This window comes from Copadichromis virginalis, linkage group LG6 (genome assembly GCF_057382275.1).
Source record: "Copadichromis virginalis isolate Kocher_CV1m ecotype Utaka linkage group LG6, C_Virginalis_male_GT1.1, whole genome shotgun sequence".
NCBI classification, from domain to species: Eukaryota; Metazoa; Chordata; class Actinopteri; order Cichliformes; family Cichlidae; genus Copadichromis; species Copadichromis virginalis.
The window spans coordinates 24184743-24201056 of NC_140623.1; the positions used below are offsets into that span (position 1 = coordinate 24184743).

General features: G+C 39.4%; 2 protein-coding genes across 5 annotated transcripts in view; one reads left to right on the top strand and one right to left on the bottom strand.

Annotated features, from left to right (window-relative positions):
- slit2 (slit homolog 2 (Drosophila)) overlaps positions 1–6994 on the top strand; it is a 104544-nt gene extending 97550 nt beyond the window's left edge. For all 4 annotated transcript variants that reach the window (XM_085459353.1, XM_085459354.1, XM_085459355.1 and 1 more), the window contains 5 exons: positions 1714–1844; positions 1942–2096; positions 2387–2741; positions 2857–3071; positions 5091–6994. In XM_085459353.1, coding sequence (XP_085315479.1) covers positions 1714–1844; positions 1942–2096; positions 2387–2741; positions 2857–3071; positions 5091–5347 — 1113 coding nt within the window. In that variant the 3' untranslated portion in view covers positions 5348–6994. The remainder of the gene's footprint in view (positions 1–1713; positions 1845–1941; positions 2097–2386; positions 2742–2856; positions 3072–5090) is intronic.
- Positions 6995–7494: 500 nt separating this feature from the next.
- LOC146707818 (intelectin-like) lies at positions 7495–11960 on the bottom strand. The gene is made up of 7 exons (XM_085460893.1): positions 11878–11960; positions 11171–11295; positions 10810–11057; positions 10097–10261; positions 9247–9364; positions 8898–9004; positions 7495–8827 (listed from the first exon to the last, which is right to left on the bottom strand). The coding sequence occupies exons 1-7, from the start codon at positions 11958–11960 to the stop codon at positions 8681–8683; spliced, it is 993 nt and encodes a 330-aa protein (XP_085317019.1). The 3' UTR covers positions 7495–8680.
- Positions 11961–16314: the final 4354 nt, after the last annotated feature.

Here is a 16314-nt window from a genome sequence, read left to right on the forward strand (position 1 = left end):
CATGGCATTAGGGAATTTTTTTTGTTGTTTTTTGGGAGGTCATGTGTTATACAGCGCACACACACACACACACACACACACACACACACACACTCTCTGGGGAAAACTGTCACACGGGAAAGGCGGATTACACAAAGTCACGGATTTTACACAAGCTATGTTCACAAAAGCTAGAAAGGATCACTAATGCGTCTTGCACAATCATCCAGCGATGAGAAGGTCTGTGTCCCGGCCTTAAATGGCATCACGTAATGGCAACATAATAGCAAACAGGTGTGTGGGCCAAGGGCGGGAGGCCGCAATGAGCTCCGCCCAGGCGGAGCGGCCAAGGAGAGAGAGAGAGCAAAAACAAAAACACATGTAGCCTTGTGGTCCATGACAATCTGTGCCTCCCATCAGATTTTATAATTTCACTGTGTCAGAATATTTATCATTAAACTCTCATTGGCATGCAGACACAGTTAGTGACTGGCTGGTGAACATAGTGGAGCGCTTAGCTGCTAAAGAGTCAGATTTCCTTCAGGGGTTTGTAAAGATTCATCTCCAGTTTGTGCTCCTCATGTATTAGCATACATTTAGATCACAGCAGCAACACCAACCATCAGGTTTGCCTTTCAATTTCTCTTCTAGAGAAACCAAACAAAACAGAGTTAAAGTAGGTGAAATCATGTGAATGCACGTATTAACAGGAACTCTCACAACAAGTTTGTGATGCTGATTTAATTTCAGGTTTAAGTAGGCAGGTATAAGTAGGGGTCACAGAAGTACACACATGCTTTGTTTAAGTTGAAGATGCAGATACTTGTGTTTAAAAATTGATCTCTTTACCCAAGTGAGAGTGAAGTAAGAGGAAGGCAAAGTTTATTTCAATTTAAACTCTAATGATATTGTTTTTAATTTGAACAGCTGTGATGTAGAATTTGCTTTGCCTGTATTGCAGATGATTCAGCCTCCACAACTAAACAGAAAGAGTATATTCTCAGGTTAAAGTGAGATTTAGCAGGTTGGGCTGTGGGGGAAATAATCACTTAGAAATCATTTTTATTTTGAGCATAACTAGATTTTCTTTGTGTTCAGGCTGCGATTAGCTGAGCCGAACTGAATATAAATATAAGTAAATCTTTAACTCTCCAGTCCTTCATTTTAGAAATAATGTCTGTCTTCAATCTTTCTCCATCTCAGAGTGAAGTTAGCTTTCATTCTTTTCTCTATCCAGGAAATACAGCAGCTGAACCTTTAGCTAGCAACACACTGTGTGACAAACTGCACACAAACAGTTTGAGTGTTTGCTGATGTTTGTGGAGCTGAGCTGTGAACCTTAAAAACATTATTTCCTTTATGCTCGCTAGATGCTGATGTACTCCGACCACAACTTACAGACATCTGCACAAACGTGGATGTCTTGGCCTGCTTTAACCCCAGAGTACAGAGTTATAAAAGATCTATAGATATTCTGTGCAGTGACTTGAAATAATAACTCCCCTTAAATATCTGAAAGCTAAAGTTTGTTTTGAAAATGTAAGGAGTAAAAGCAGAGATATTTGTGTACACATAGGAAGTAAAAGTGATAAGTTTTCAGAAAAATAAATACACAACTAAAGTACATATACCTGAAAATGACTTACTTGTTTTTTGTTGACAATTCTTACAGCAGGTGAAAAGAACTATGTGCACTTGTAGGCCACTAACATGGCGATCCTGCTGTGTTTTCAGATTGCTACCGATGAGGACAGTGGCGTGTTGTTGTATAAAGGGGATAATGATCACATTGCCATGGAGCTGTACAGGGGACGCCTCAGGGTCAGCTACGACACTGGATCCTATCCTCCTTCTGCTATATACAGGTATACAGAAAGCCCGTTCCCTGGCTCCACGTTCACATGATGGATGATACAGATGTCTGAAGTGAATTTCTCCCTCGTGTCTCTCTCTCGCTCTCAGTGTGGAGACAGTGAATGATGGTAATTTCCATGCCGTGGAGTTAGTAGCATCAGATCAGACTCTGTCTCTGTCCATCGATGGCGGGCCGCCCAAATCCATCAACTCCCTCAACAAGCAGTCCACACTCAATATAGATTCTCCACTTTATGTGGGAGGTAAGGACTCAGCGCTATGTATATTCTTAATGGCTGTGTCTGTGTAAGTGTTGTAGAACAGATAGATATCGTAATACTTATACAAATTATACTTAATACAAATTATAGTATAAATACTTCGATTTAAACATTATGTACAGGTGGCCAGAGGCTAGGTGTGAAGCACCAAGTCATAAAAAGCTTTCCCGTTGAGTTTGGACCTGATTTTATTTCCATACACACAAAAATATAATTAAGATGATCTTTAATCATCTTAAATGAGGCGCTGAGATACTTCTGTCTTCATGCAGGGATGCCAGAGCGAGCCTCGGCTTCTGGCGGTCTGTCGGCTCTACAGCACAGCTCGGGTGGCCGTAACGGCACGAGCTTCCATGGCTGCCTCCGTAACCTCTACATCAACGGGAAGCTCCAGGATCTAGGAGCTGGGCTTGAAGCGGGGCTCCCAGGATCTGGAACCACCCAGAGTACCACCAGAAAGTGGTTGGGCAATGGGGTGGAGCCGGGCTGTCAGCCGTGCCAGAGAGGGGCCTGCGTCCAAGGTGACTGCCACCCAACTGGACACCGCGGTTTCACTTGTACATGCCACGCAGGCTGGACGGGAACTTTGTGTGACCAGCAAGTTAGCAACCCCTGTGATGGCAACAAGTGAGTGTTTCTGCGCTTCGTCTAAAACCACAGCTAGTGCAATGGCTCTCAAAGAGAGACCACGATTTGTCTGTCCAGTTCTTTACGTTCTGTATTTCCCTCTTCCACCCTACAGGTGTATCCACGGTACCTGCATCCCAATCAACTCCTATTCCTACTCCTGCCGCTGCCAGCCTGGCTTTGCTGGTGTCCTCTGTGATGAGCAGGACCAGGATCCAGCTAACCCCTGCAGCCTGTCTCGCTGCAAACATGGCAAATGTAGAGTGTCAGGCCTGGGCAAGGCGTACTGCGAGTGTAACAGCGGATATACAGGAGAGGCGTGTGACAGAGGTAAGCGAAACACGGATGCCTGTTCGGTACACTACCTTAATTCTTCTAAAAATAATAATCTAATACTCCAGTGGGCTTCTTTTAACAAAGTCTGAGCTTCTCTGTTACTTGCTAACTCTCTTTAAAGTGTCTCAGCAGCGTGTGTCTCAAAGTGTTTAATCTCTCTGCACTGACGCTTCTAACCTGTCGCTTTTTCAACTCAGCATCTCCTGAGCCTCCTCTTAATCCCACACGAGGGGTTACTCAGGTGAGACCACCTGATCGCATGTTAACGTCAGCTTTTCTTTACTAATTTTCCCTCCTGCATGCAGCCCAGCAAACCTCTCATCAGCATACTTGCTGTCACCTCATGCAACATATAGCATGACAAGTTCCAGCTTTTTATTGTTTTTCCCCACTGTAATGGAGCGCCGCAAACTCTGCAGAATAATAAAACCTTTTTTTAATACTAATTTTAGCATTACAGGAATACATTTTTGCAAAGGTAACATGGCTTTATATTAGTGGAATTATATCCCAGGACTGGTAAATCAGAAAGAACCAAGTATGTCTGTGTATCGAGGGCATTTCCTTTTCTGAGCTGGATACTACTTTTGTCAACTCATTTCACAGATTTATGGACAGCGTAAGATTCAGCTTAACAGCTCTTGACCAGTTGCCCTCACATCACATGTTTTGAAGGTGCCTAATATGCTAGTGTTGAATCTCTGCAGTTTGTAAACAGACCAAGTCTGGGAGATGATGATACAATCATTTACATGCTGCAGAGAGCTTCTTCCCATCTAGATAGTAATGGCTGCACAATGAGGATCATCCTCTTTGATTTCTCAAGTGCATTTAACACAATCCAACCGCTGCTGCAGTAGAGAAGCTACAGAACGTGTCAGTAAACACATCCACCATCTAATGGATTACTGACGACCTGACAGATGCAAGACTGAGGAGAGCTGTCTGCTGTGTTGATGAGCAGCACAGGAGCTCCACAGGAGAATTACACTGTAATTCTGTTTACCTACAAAAACATTAAGGTAGATACATTAGAACAAGTCATATTTTTTCAGGACTATGCTATACAAAGCAAAACTATACATATATAGCATGTGTAAAAGTACATACACATTACTTAAGGTATAATTATTTCTTCATTATTTCTTCATTTCCTTTTACCCCGTTATTGTAGTGTTCCTACTTTTAAATATTTGTAAATAATTGTGTTGTAATTTCAAATAAAATACACACATGGCAGGCCAGTTTTTCAGGCTGAGCTATTCAGTGTGTGCAACAAATTGATGGGCCATTTGAGGCGATTGAAGTGTACTTTGCTGCGGTCTGTTGGCGGAGCAACATCAGAGCTGATGACACCAACAGACTGAATAAACTAATTAGGAAACCTGACTTGAAGCTGTGGTGGAGATGAGGTCACCGTCCATCATGGATAATCCTGACGAGCTCCGGGCCCAGCCGCTGCTTACTGGATGGCAGTGAAGGACAGACCGACTCAGCTCCACTGACACAAAACCAGATACAGAAAGTCTTTCATACCACGTACTACGAGTCTTTGTAGTAGTGTAGTAGTATCACTTCAATGTTACTACCAAATTCCTAAATATGAAACAAATAAAGTGTTTGATTGACAAAAATCAAGTTTTCAGCTGTCGAGTTGTTAAAAGGGCTTCTAGAAAAAACTTTCTTTTACATCTGAATTTAGTTGAACCAGCAGCAGACATCGACTTCTACTAAACTAATGCCATTGAACCAAATTAAACCCGAAAGTTTTATGAACAGTTCACTCAGCAGTTTATTTCTAGAAAGGGTTTTTCTTTATTCTTCATGTTCGTGCCATTTTTTCCCTCTTCTTGCTCTTCTTGCTGTCCTCTTTGTGTCGTATCATTCCTAATATATTTCTTACTTTGTTGCCAAAGCCGGACAACCTTTTCCCATGATGTGCAGAATTGGTGGAGTTCTCAGTAAAAACTTTGGACACCTTGCAAATATTCTTTCTGTTCCTTGTGTCCGCAGAGGTGGCCTGCCGAGGGGAACGGGTCCGAGATGTCTACCAGAGACAGCAAGGCTACGCGGCGTGCCAAACCCAGGAGAAGGTCTCCCGTTTAGAGTGTCGAGGCAGCTGCCCGGGGGGAGCAGAAGGACAGGGCACCTGCTGCACCCCCCTTCGCAGCAAACGCAGGAAATACACGTTCCAGTGCACTGACGGGTCTTCTTTTGTCCAGGAAGTGGAGAAAGTTGTCAAGTGCGGCTGTACAAAGTGTTCTTCATAAAAAAAAAAAAAGAAAGAAAAAACAGAGACGACACCCTCAGCAGATTTTTCTGTTCTCCAGACATGTTCTGTGTTCCTGCTCGCCTTACTTGATCCCCCACCCCCTGTTGTCCAAGATCCCAATTCCCCGTGAGGAAACCATGCACAGTACCCCCCACCACCTTTTTTTAAACCCTTAAAAAACAAACAAAAAAAAAGTTTCTTTTCTTGTCAGTGCTGGACTGATGATTGATGCTTCCTCGGTGGGGATGTCGAATTGTATTGTAAAGTACGAAAACAGACTTATTTTTTATTATGAAGTGGCGAAAAAGACAAAAAAAACACACACACACACACACAGAAGTTGACTTTTTCCTTTTATCTACTTCTTTTTGTTGGTCATGATGACTCTAATGGTGTGCCACACTTGTCTCTTCCCTGGAGGACTGACGTGTCACTGACAGCTGACCACTTCCTGACCACAGACTTCCTGCTTCCTGTCCCCCAGTTGTGTGTTTTAGGAGTAACCTTAGTACCACAGACTCACCACTAGGAGGAGCTGCGTTAAGGCACTGGGAGAGGGCGAGCAGTGACAACCTTCACAAGAAATCACCACTGCAGTCTGCAGTCTCCCTTTTAACAGACCTCCTGAACCCTCTGAGACTGTGTGCATGATCCTACACACAGCTGTGCTCAATCATGTGCTATTTTCTACAGCTACTGAACAACACACACAAACACAAACACACATAAATACTCTCACCTATAGAGGTAAACCTATTACCTGCCAGGATAAACACACTTCAGTCCGTTTATTCTGCCCCCAGTCATGAATGACAAGTATTTATTGTATCATAAATACCTGTACTTATTCAGTAGATTCCCCATGTATCAATCTGATTCTTTTAATATATATTAATTTATACAGTATTTGTCCTTATTTTTGTATTAAAAAGACATAATCTGTCAAGATAGCTGAACTAACAAAATGGTGAGAAGTTGTTTTTTTCTTTTTTTTTTTGGATCACTGAAACTATTGTGCTTGCCAGAGACCTTTAGTTACATTTTAATCTGCAAATGTGACGTGAAGACATTGTATATTTTTGTCGCGTTTCCTGGAAGTTTGTACTGTGCCATTACCAGAAGGTCTTTATATTAGAGTATAAATGTATAGATAATTTCCCTACCTATGTATTTCACACACAGATCTTGTGAGTAGCATTGACCCTAGAGGATGCTTAGGACTGTTTTTACCTTTTTAACAAATTTATGCTTAAAGAATACTGTGACTTTTTTCTAAATGAAACTACTTTGTTAGCCCCTTGGTCTCCGATGTTAACATGTTGCTGCTAAGTTTTTGTACCGTAGACTTGGATCCTGATCTGTATGTTATATAGAACTTCCTGCTCCTACTGTACGGGGGGCACCTTGTGTAACAGATAAATATGTCCCCCCCTCCACCACTACACATGTGCATTGTGCTTTATATATTTCCCCGTCTCCATCCCCAGACTAATGTCAGTTCCCTGACTGATGTTTGTTTATTAAACACAATATTTACCTCACACTTCTCAGCTTTGCTTTTCTGTCACACTAAGAAACACCGAGGAGAATGATTATTAAAGACTGGAGGTCAATAATGTGAAAAATAAACTCCCATTATTTTGAATTTTGTTTGCGTAGTGCAGAAAATCGAGACTACACCGGAAATCCTCACCTGTACCCCGTTTCATCCCCTTTCTTTAACTTGTTAAATATTTAATCATCTTAATTGTTTTTCATTTTCTTTTAGTGTCTCTGAGGAATTCAGAGCATACACATAACAATTAGAACAATTTTATTCTTGCTATATTTTACCAATACATGTTTTCCGAGTAGAGTATTCTTCCATAAGAGTTTTGTTTTGTTTTTCTTTTTAAGTTTCTAGCTCAGCTGACTCGTAGAGTGGCATACAGGAGGGGGGGATATAAATATATTTATTTATTTATTAAATAAATAAGATGTGCATTATTCCTAAAAAGAAAAAAATGAATACCTACATTTATATTCATCATTTCTGCTTGCAGTGCAGTCGTTAGCTGTCTTAACCAAAGGTTGTATCAGACCCATGGTCGTAAGAAGTCAGGTAAGTGAAATGGTAGAGACGTAAAAAAAAAAAAAAAAGCAGTTACGTTTACCGCAAGCTCAGCATTCGTTGTTAAATGTTACAGTTTTGTATTTTCAGCTCTGGTGTTACTGTTTAGAAAGGTTTGGATTCAGTTTAGGCTAGTTTCAGTGTTAGTTTTAAAGGGATTTTTGTTTTTCTTGCTTTTCTTATTATTATTATATGAAGAGTGTTTGTCCAGCTAAAATTTGGAAAAGTTAAAACAGGTATTACAATAAAAACACAACACTTTGTGAGGCTGGGTATTTGCTCGTTTAGTTATCTCATGTCTCATCAAACAAATGCGTCATACTCGCTGTGTTGTCAAAAACTACAAGTAAGGACATTTACTGCAAATATTTGTATTTTGTTTTTATTTCAAAAAGTCATTTCAGTTAGTTTTCAAGTGTGGGTGTTGTTTGTTTGTTCATTTGTTTGTCTGTCTGTCTTTTAGGTTAAATAAAGCCACACCTAGTCTTAGCTTTTAATATAGCTCTAGATCAGGTTAATAACATTCTAATCAAAGCAGGGTTTCCATGGAAACGCATTTCATCTTTACCACATTTCTTACTAAACCTTCAGTGAAAATTTGATGTTTAATTAATCAGATCTTTAGTTCCAAGAATCAGAGGACACACATCACACAAGGGAACAAATGTGCAAGCTTTAGACCTCCAGCATCTGTTTGAAGTCCATGGCTATATCCAGCCAGCGTGGCCAGTTTGTCTTTCAGCTATAGGTGACCTCTAGACCACCTGAAGGTTTTTATGTCATGAGCTGTCAGTGGAAGCAATGGACACAACATTTAAAAAATACTCCGTTTCACTGGTTAGTCCTGAGTATTTTAGGTCTATGTGCTCGTCAATAATAATGAGGATGACTTACATGCAAATTTTTTTTCATAAAAATTGAAGGTTAGACCGTGACCATGAAATCTATTCGCAGTTCATCTTTCTTTTTCTCTGCTGACTAAGACAAACTGTCAAATTAATTCCAGTAAAAACAACTTTGAATGTTTCGTGTAACTACACAGTTCAGCAGTGCCATCTACGGTTTGTGTTGCTTAATTACAAATGATTCTTTCACTGTCAACTTCTGATTTGTTCTCCAATAAAAGAGAAATTTTATGATTGATGGCTGTACAAATAAATCTGATGTCACCTGATCTGGTTACAGCTGGGACTGACTATAGTCGAGGCTACGCAAACCCACTCAGCGGTAAAACAGTAACACAGCAGCCTCGGTCATCTCTTTGGAGGCGCTCCAGCCTTGCTCTTTGCCCAGTCTGTCGTAGTCAAACGATGGGAAGTCCCCACACTGCTCCTCAGGGTTGAAATATCCTCCTCCTCCTATACAATACTAAAAACAGGGTTTTTACACCATGTGTACTCACACAGTATTGGCAGATGTGTGACGACTGATTACTCACATGTTCAGTGTTGCAACCGACAGTCGGCTTGACACCAGAGCAGATAGCCATGGCCGCAGATTCCCAGTTTATTGCTCTGAAAGTGATGAAGCCTGGTTCAAACTCCCCTTTCATTCAAACAAACAAACAAATTAAATAATTAAATAAAAATTCATATGACAACTGGTTTAATTAATAGAGTACTTTCATAAATACTTAAAAACTCTGTTATTCATTTTGTGTTGCAAGTTTAAACAACTATTTTATGTGTAAAATATGTAAAAGACTCTTATTACACATTAATTGTCTAATTAATTGTCTTCTAATGATCCAAATTATCATTTTCAATCTGATTAAATGAGCTTCTTACTTCTTGGATTGGGTCCATACAACTTTTTGGTGGACTCCACGTCTCCGTGGTCGTATATGATGGGAATAGCTGGCCCTCTGTCACTGCATGTTCCAACTTTGTATCTCACCGGATATTGCTGCAACAGTGTTGGGGGGGTTTGTCATGAGTGTGTATGTATGGACACACGCTCACACAGAAACACACACATATATGTATAAAAGTAAAGAGTAAAGCCTCTGAAAATTGATCCAGTGGTTTATATTCTGCAGTAAAAAAAAACGTTTTCCAAGAACATTTTGAAGTGGATGGCAGGATCAGAATTTGGCATAAACAACATGAAGGCGTGGCTCCATCCTGTCTTGTATCAACAATTAAGCCTGGTTGTGATGCAAAGGTGGTGTAATATTTTCTTGGCACACTTTGGCCACAAGGAATTGAGGCAGCTCAGAAGGCAAAGGGGATCCAAGTTGGTATCAACTAAGTATCTCTAATAAAGTGACCAGTGAGTCATCCTCCTGTTCAGTTGTGCTCTGGGGTCTCTCACTTCTCTTTCTTTTCTCGTTAGAACCAGTTTGCATTGTTCTTTGGAGGAAGTAGTAGACATGTATCTGTGATATTTTCAAAGTTCAGTTCACAGCCTTTATTTCTCGGGACAAGTATACCATTGATGCAGCAGACAACTAACGATCTTTTCACAGGAATTTTTGAAACTTTAAAACGTTCCAACGTTCCACCAACGTTCCACCTTGGGAAACGACTGATTTACTACAGAATTTAAACTACTGGATCAATTTTCAGAAGCTTTTCCTCTTGATCATTAATGTTTTTGAAATTAACAAATTAATAAATTCTTCAGAGCTTTAATTACCTTGAACAGCTGAAAGAGATTTCCTCCATACAATGTGAGGAACTGGTTTTCAGTGTGGTAGCGGAGGATGGCTGCAGTTGCTTGGTTCCAGTGCTCCAGCGGCAAGTTGTTGGGAATGTGCCACACAGACATGTCCTCAGCTGTTATATCATAGTAACCTGGATTCTGTGTGAGGGTACGCACATAGTTATGACTCAAATTAACACTTCTGGCCCAGTTAACTTCTTTTGCATCATAAATTGCTCCATTTTGCTTTTCAAATATTTTGCTTTTCTTTTCAAATAGAATTTTTGTGACATCCCACGCCCACCTGCACCGAACCAATTCAGTGACATAAGCTGGAACTGTAGCTTATAACCAGCTAAAATATACTTTAATATCAAAAGTGTTTGACACTAAAGTGAATGTTTTTTCCTATGGTAAATATTTTATCTATGATATTAATTGGTGTTTAATACTGTTATTTACATCATGGTTAAGATTCACAATCAGACGATAAACCAAGGAATTTAATTGTTGCTTCTTCTTGTTGTATCCTGTGAGCATTTCTGTCTAAACAATTCATCTGGCAAGAAACTGATGAGTTTCCAACAAACTAACCACAGCAGTGTGTTGCATTTTATGATCTCACAATCAGTTTTAAGTAAATTAAGTAAAGTGCTTCAGTTAATGTTACTTTCCAGCACTGTTTTTACCACCACGGCGGATTTTACCTTAAAGTCATCAGCAGTGGCGCTCTCTACTGTTCCAAAGGTGTTTCTGTTGGACCAGTTTCCATCTCCATCAGGCAGGTCAGCATTGTTGCCCTGCTGGCTGGACCAGCGATCGCCGGCTGTGCACCTTCCATAAATGCTGTTCTCATGGACGCTCGCCACCAGCGTCCATCCGCCTCCCGCAGTAGTCATATCACAGTAAGTCTGGTACAGCATGCCATTAGCTGTGGTGAGGTAGTACACCCCATCTGGAAACAAAGTATTAAGAAAACATAGTTTCATTTTAAGAGGGTAGAAATATCCTGAATGTTGCCCGTTAAATAATTATGACTTGTGATTTGTGTGATTGTATTGTCCTCACCTTCATATTCACCATATCGGTCCTTGATATCTTTACAGCTTCTTGCAATATAAGTGAATCTGTTCCTGAGTTTCTTCAGCTGTTCAAAGTCTTCTGTCTCACGTGTGGTTTCTGTGCATTTTTCAGAAAACAAAGTCAAGAAAATGTAAGAAAGTACACATGTAAAGCAATCTGGAGATTTGCAGTTGTGTGAAAAATATAATAGAAAACAATTTGGTCCTTTAAGTTAGGTTCATACTACTTCAGATAAACAACAACACATATTATAACATGTCTGCGTCGGAGTGTGGCTTGTGGCTCAGCTGCAGCGGAGGGGTGGAGCAATGGGTTCAGGGTGTGGTGTCAGTTGAGGCTGACTCACATACCTGACCTCCATCATCTGATCATGTCTCCCCTTTTGAGGATGTTGCCGGGACCAGGGAGCGAGCCGTATGTGGTGCTGAGCCAAGAAGGCAACTGGAAAGCTGAGCAGTGAAAAGCGCACATCTTTTTTCCCACATGGAAAAAAGTGACATGGTGTAAGATGTTTTGAGTTGTTGTTCATCTGAGGTTGTATTTACCTCATTTTAAGACCTGCTAAGGATCGATTATTTTATTATGTCCTAATAGGTGATAAGTGTCAGATGGTGTATTTTCTTGTCGCTACGTGTATGTGTGCTGTACCACTGAAAGCTAATAGAAATAGTTGAAACGTTTTCATATTACCTATTTGTGAAGAAGTAAAATCTGCAAAGGATACTTGTTCCAAAAATACCAGACTCACAAAAAGCAAAATTATGCGATGTAACATCTCCTGTGGGTGAAAAAAGTACATATTAGGTGCTTGATGATAAATGTTATCTGACACAACACATCAAAATATGGAAGCTTGTTTCCACCTCTGGGGAAAAAGGCATCCATATGTCAAAATTTCAGGTTATTATCTCAAAAGTCAGTATTCTTTTTTTGAGTTTTGACAAATATGTAGAAATATTTACTTTCTTTCCTGAACAGAAACATTTTTTTACTGCTTGGATGTTTATGTTTAATTTCTAACATCTCAGAGAAGTCTAGTGTTCTCAGAACTGGGTGTAAAACATGAATTCAGCAGGAATTTGTCTGATAAATAAAAACATGATTTTTCATTTTTAACAAATTTGAGGCATTTTTTAAATATTTGTGTGTTCTTCTAGTTAACAATAGACGGTCTAATAAATTTATTCCGCTCTGCATCTCAAAATTTGAACTCACTAGCTCAAATGTCTGAGAAAATAACTTGAATTTTCTGCTGAACTTAAGTCAAAACTTCAAGATAAATTATTTTTAAAATATTTCTGCATGGCAGCAAAAAAAGTGAAATGACTAAATGAACTAAATAAATAAAATAGTTTTTCAGTAGCCGTAACAAGCAGAATATTTAGTTAATTCATCTCCATCTCAAGAAACCTAAGTTTAAAAAAACAAATAGTAATAATGTGTGTGCTTGTTTTATTCACCTTTGTTTGTTTGAATAGGTCTTGAAGATTATCAAGCTCATTTCTTAAGAAAGAAGAAAGGAAATTAATAATTCTTGGTCAAGAATAACTAATTTATTTATTTATTTATTTATTTTGTTGTATTTTAGTGCTAGTTATTGTTTATGTTTTAGCTTCTTCGGTTCTTGTTATTCATGTCCTGCTTTATATTCCTCTGGAGTCTTATGTGTAGTTTTACTTCCTCCCATGTCTGATATTTTTTATTGCCTGGGTCTAGTTTGGCCCATGTGTATCTGCTTGCTCTGATTGGCCTTCGGTGTGAATATTTAGAGCCCTGTCTTTCCTGTTTTCATCACCAAAGTCTTTCCTCTTCTCGTCTATGCTGCCTCTTGTGTTCTTGGAATTTTTAGTTTTCCTCAGCTTGTGGATTTTTTGGACTTGTGCAATTAAGCTGAATAAGTTCCTTTTTTTTTTTGCTTGCTTGGACCTTGTCATATGAGCCTTGAATATATAAGCATAAAAACTATGTTCAAATCAACTTAAATTCAAATCATGAAAATTTCAAGCGCCTCCAGTGATCATGAATAAAAAAAAGGCAAGGCAAGGCAAGTTTATTTGTATAGCACAATTCAACAACAAGGTGATTCAAAGTGCTTTACAGAGACATTAGAAATAAAAACAAATAAAAGCATGATTTAAAATTGATTAAAACAAGCAAACAAACAAACAAACAAACTAATTAACAAACAAACAAACAAAACAGTATATAAAATCAAAACAGATAAAATCAGAACAGTACATAAAATCAGTAGTTAAATGTAAGTTTTGAAATTTAAGCTTAAAAGTGTGGATTTGGTGCTTTATTCAAATGCAGCTGAGAACAGGTGAGTCTTCAACCTGGATTTAAATAAACTGAGTGTTTCAGCTGATCTGAGGCTTTCTGGGAGTTTGTTCCAGATATAAGGAGCATAAAAGCTGAATGCAGCTTCTCCGTGTCTGGTTCTGACTCTGGGAACTGATAAAAGACCGGATCCAGATGACCTGAGGGATCTGGATGGTTCATACTGGGTCAGGAGGTCATTGATGTATTTTGGTCCTAAACCATTCAGAGCTTTATAGGCCAGCATCAGAACTTTAAAGCCTATCCTCTGACGGACAGGCAGCCAGTGTAAAGACCTCAGAGCTGGACTGATGTGGTCCTGTGGAGCAGGGAAATTATTTTACTGCTATTGTTAAATAATCATCATTATTACCATTGCATTAACAATATAATCTGGAGTTTATATTGCATTCAGGGGTTGAACAGTGTGTGTCTTTCAGAAAGGCTAAAAGTAACAGGACAGGAAACAGGCTTGGAGAGTTTTGCAGAAGTGAAAGTTATTTTGAGCAGCAGGCTAAGACGAGGCTTTAACAATGTAACAGATAGCTTTAAGAAGGCCTTAAGATGTTATGCATACAGTTATTATGTTGACCTTGTATTTCAGGTGCAGTTATGACTATTTTATACACAATGCATATCTGTGCTTATTAAAGAGTTGGAGCTCGGTCAATTAATTGGGGGTCGGAAGCTTTGTTCGGCGCGATGTTCGGACAATCTATTGTGCAAGTGACTTGGAGCCATAGAAGGAATTGCAATACATGCTTACAAAACACTTATATATCAGATTATTTTATATTAAGGTTTTAGTAGAGGTTCTTGGTTAAAACATTTATTTAGTAGAAGACATACACATAGTCTCAGTGAGCCTCTGGTCTAGTGAAAGGTCAGAAGTGCAACAGGTGAATTGAGAAAGAGCATTTGAGGACGAGACACAGCAGGTTGGAGGTGAAGAGGTGACACAAAGAGCATGTGAGGTCAACACATACACACACATTAGTTAGATTTATTTAGAGGAGAGATTAGTTATGTCTCGACAAGAAAGAGGAACAATTCACTTTAAGATAAGAACGGAAAGTACCAGCCATGAAAATAGAAGATGATTTTCTGGGTGAAAAGTCATTGTGGTGTTGATCTGATCTATGTATAAAATGTATCTGTGACGCATGAAGGGGCGTCAGTAAATCAAACCCTGATGCTATAAAATATCTGTTCATGCTTTGATTAAGTCGAGGACTACTGGCTGTCTGCGTACAGAGTGTCTTCCCACACGTGTGTTCATTAAAATCATTGTTGGACCAAGAGCTTCTGGACCAAGGGTGGTTTGTACTCTCCTTCCTCAATTTTGAACCTTAACATTTGGGGGCTTCGTCCGGTGGTTGAGGAGGGAGAATTGGAGGTGTAGATGGAGAAATTTGGTCTTAGGTGGTCTGACGGGCAGACATGAATTCCAGTGGTCGAAGTGAGTGGGCATAAGCCGGCTTATCCAAAAGGTAAGGCACTACCTGTTGAATTATTTCCAAAGTGTGCCAAATTGGACATGATAAAATTTAAGTCTACTCACTGAAATTACTGGTGCATGTCTGTTTTGATTTTGATGAAAATTTCATGAGTTGAAGCAGTTAAGAGTCTGATAAGAAAAGTTTAAATACTGGGTGGAAGTCCCAAAGAAATTGAGTTCGAGTCTCAAGTAGTTTGGTAGGGAATTGGTTATTTTGTTGGTTAGAGTCCAAATTTGGTCATAAGAGTGGACCTGAGCGGTCATTTTGTGAGTTGGAGTCTCCATTGACCACTAGGTTGCACCTGCCTCAGTTATACACTTGTTTTGGGTGTTGATTGTTGTTTCAAAGTATTATAAATTATTTTAGAACGGAACCGTGGGGGTTCTAGGAAGCGCAGTTCTCGGAGGTAACGCTCCCTCCCGGCCAAGGACGCTTGGCCCTGACCTATCGGCGAATAGGGTTAGTACGGTTGGCAACCAGGGAGAACTTGGGAACCTCCAAAATAGCTAGGAGTTAGAGTCTCCTTACCGTTTGGAACGGTACCTGCGCTTTTTTGGTCAGAAGAAGTTGGACTTCGGGCGTGTAACTTTAACTTAACACTTTGGGGTAAGCCTTGGCTGTGAAACGCCAAAAATAGAGCTTCAGGCAAAGTTTGGGTTGGTTGACGCTTTTAAATTGAGTTAGGGATTTTAGAGATGAGGCCAGAAACAGTAGAGTCTGATACTGGTTAATTGGTCGCAAAAAACTCAGGGAGTTTATCCGCTGGGCGGTTATTTTAAATTTGTCTAAATTGTGTAGGCGCTAAAGCTGACAGATCTGACAGTGGTTGTAAATATAAGATGTCTTTGTAATATAAAATAAGAGATCTCTGTGTGAAAGGAGTCTGAGGCAATGCTGGAGCTATTTTTAGACGGTGTGTGTGTGAGTGAAAATGCAAATGAGTAAGCAGTGAACTGTTTAAACCACAGTTGGTTTTACAAATACTGCTGCAAACATTGTAGAGTGTGTGTTTAAGATGCCATTTATGTTTATTAGAGGGTTATAAATAAAGTATTGAGTTGCCGTAGTGGATGTATAGTAATTGACTGAGTTTGGATGCAGATATATAAATATATTGAGTGCACTGTATATATTTAAGACTAACACATTACTTGCAGTAGTAACTTTTCTCCAGCAATAGTTGCTGGTGTGGTTTATTTTTTCAATTTCTTGTGTGTGCGGTGAGAATTAATGGAGGTTTCAATTTTTCGTTTGTTTGTTTTTGACTTGCTCTTTTTGATTATGACAAGCATGTCTAAAATACTCTTAGGA

Coding starts and splice junctions, on each gene's coding strand:
- LOC146707818 (XM_085460893.1), bottom strand. CDS start 11,960: ATGTTACATCGCATAATTTTGCTTTTTGTGAGTCTGGTATTTTTGGAA. Junction 9,365..10,096: donor ATCTCTTTCAGCTGTTCAAG/GTAATTAAAGCT, acceptor ACACTGTTGCAG/CAATATCCGGTGAGATACAA. Junction 8,828..8,897: donor TCGGTTGCAACACTGAACAT/GTGAGTAATCAG, acceptor CCCTGTTTTTAG/TATTGTATAGGAGGAGGAGG.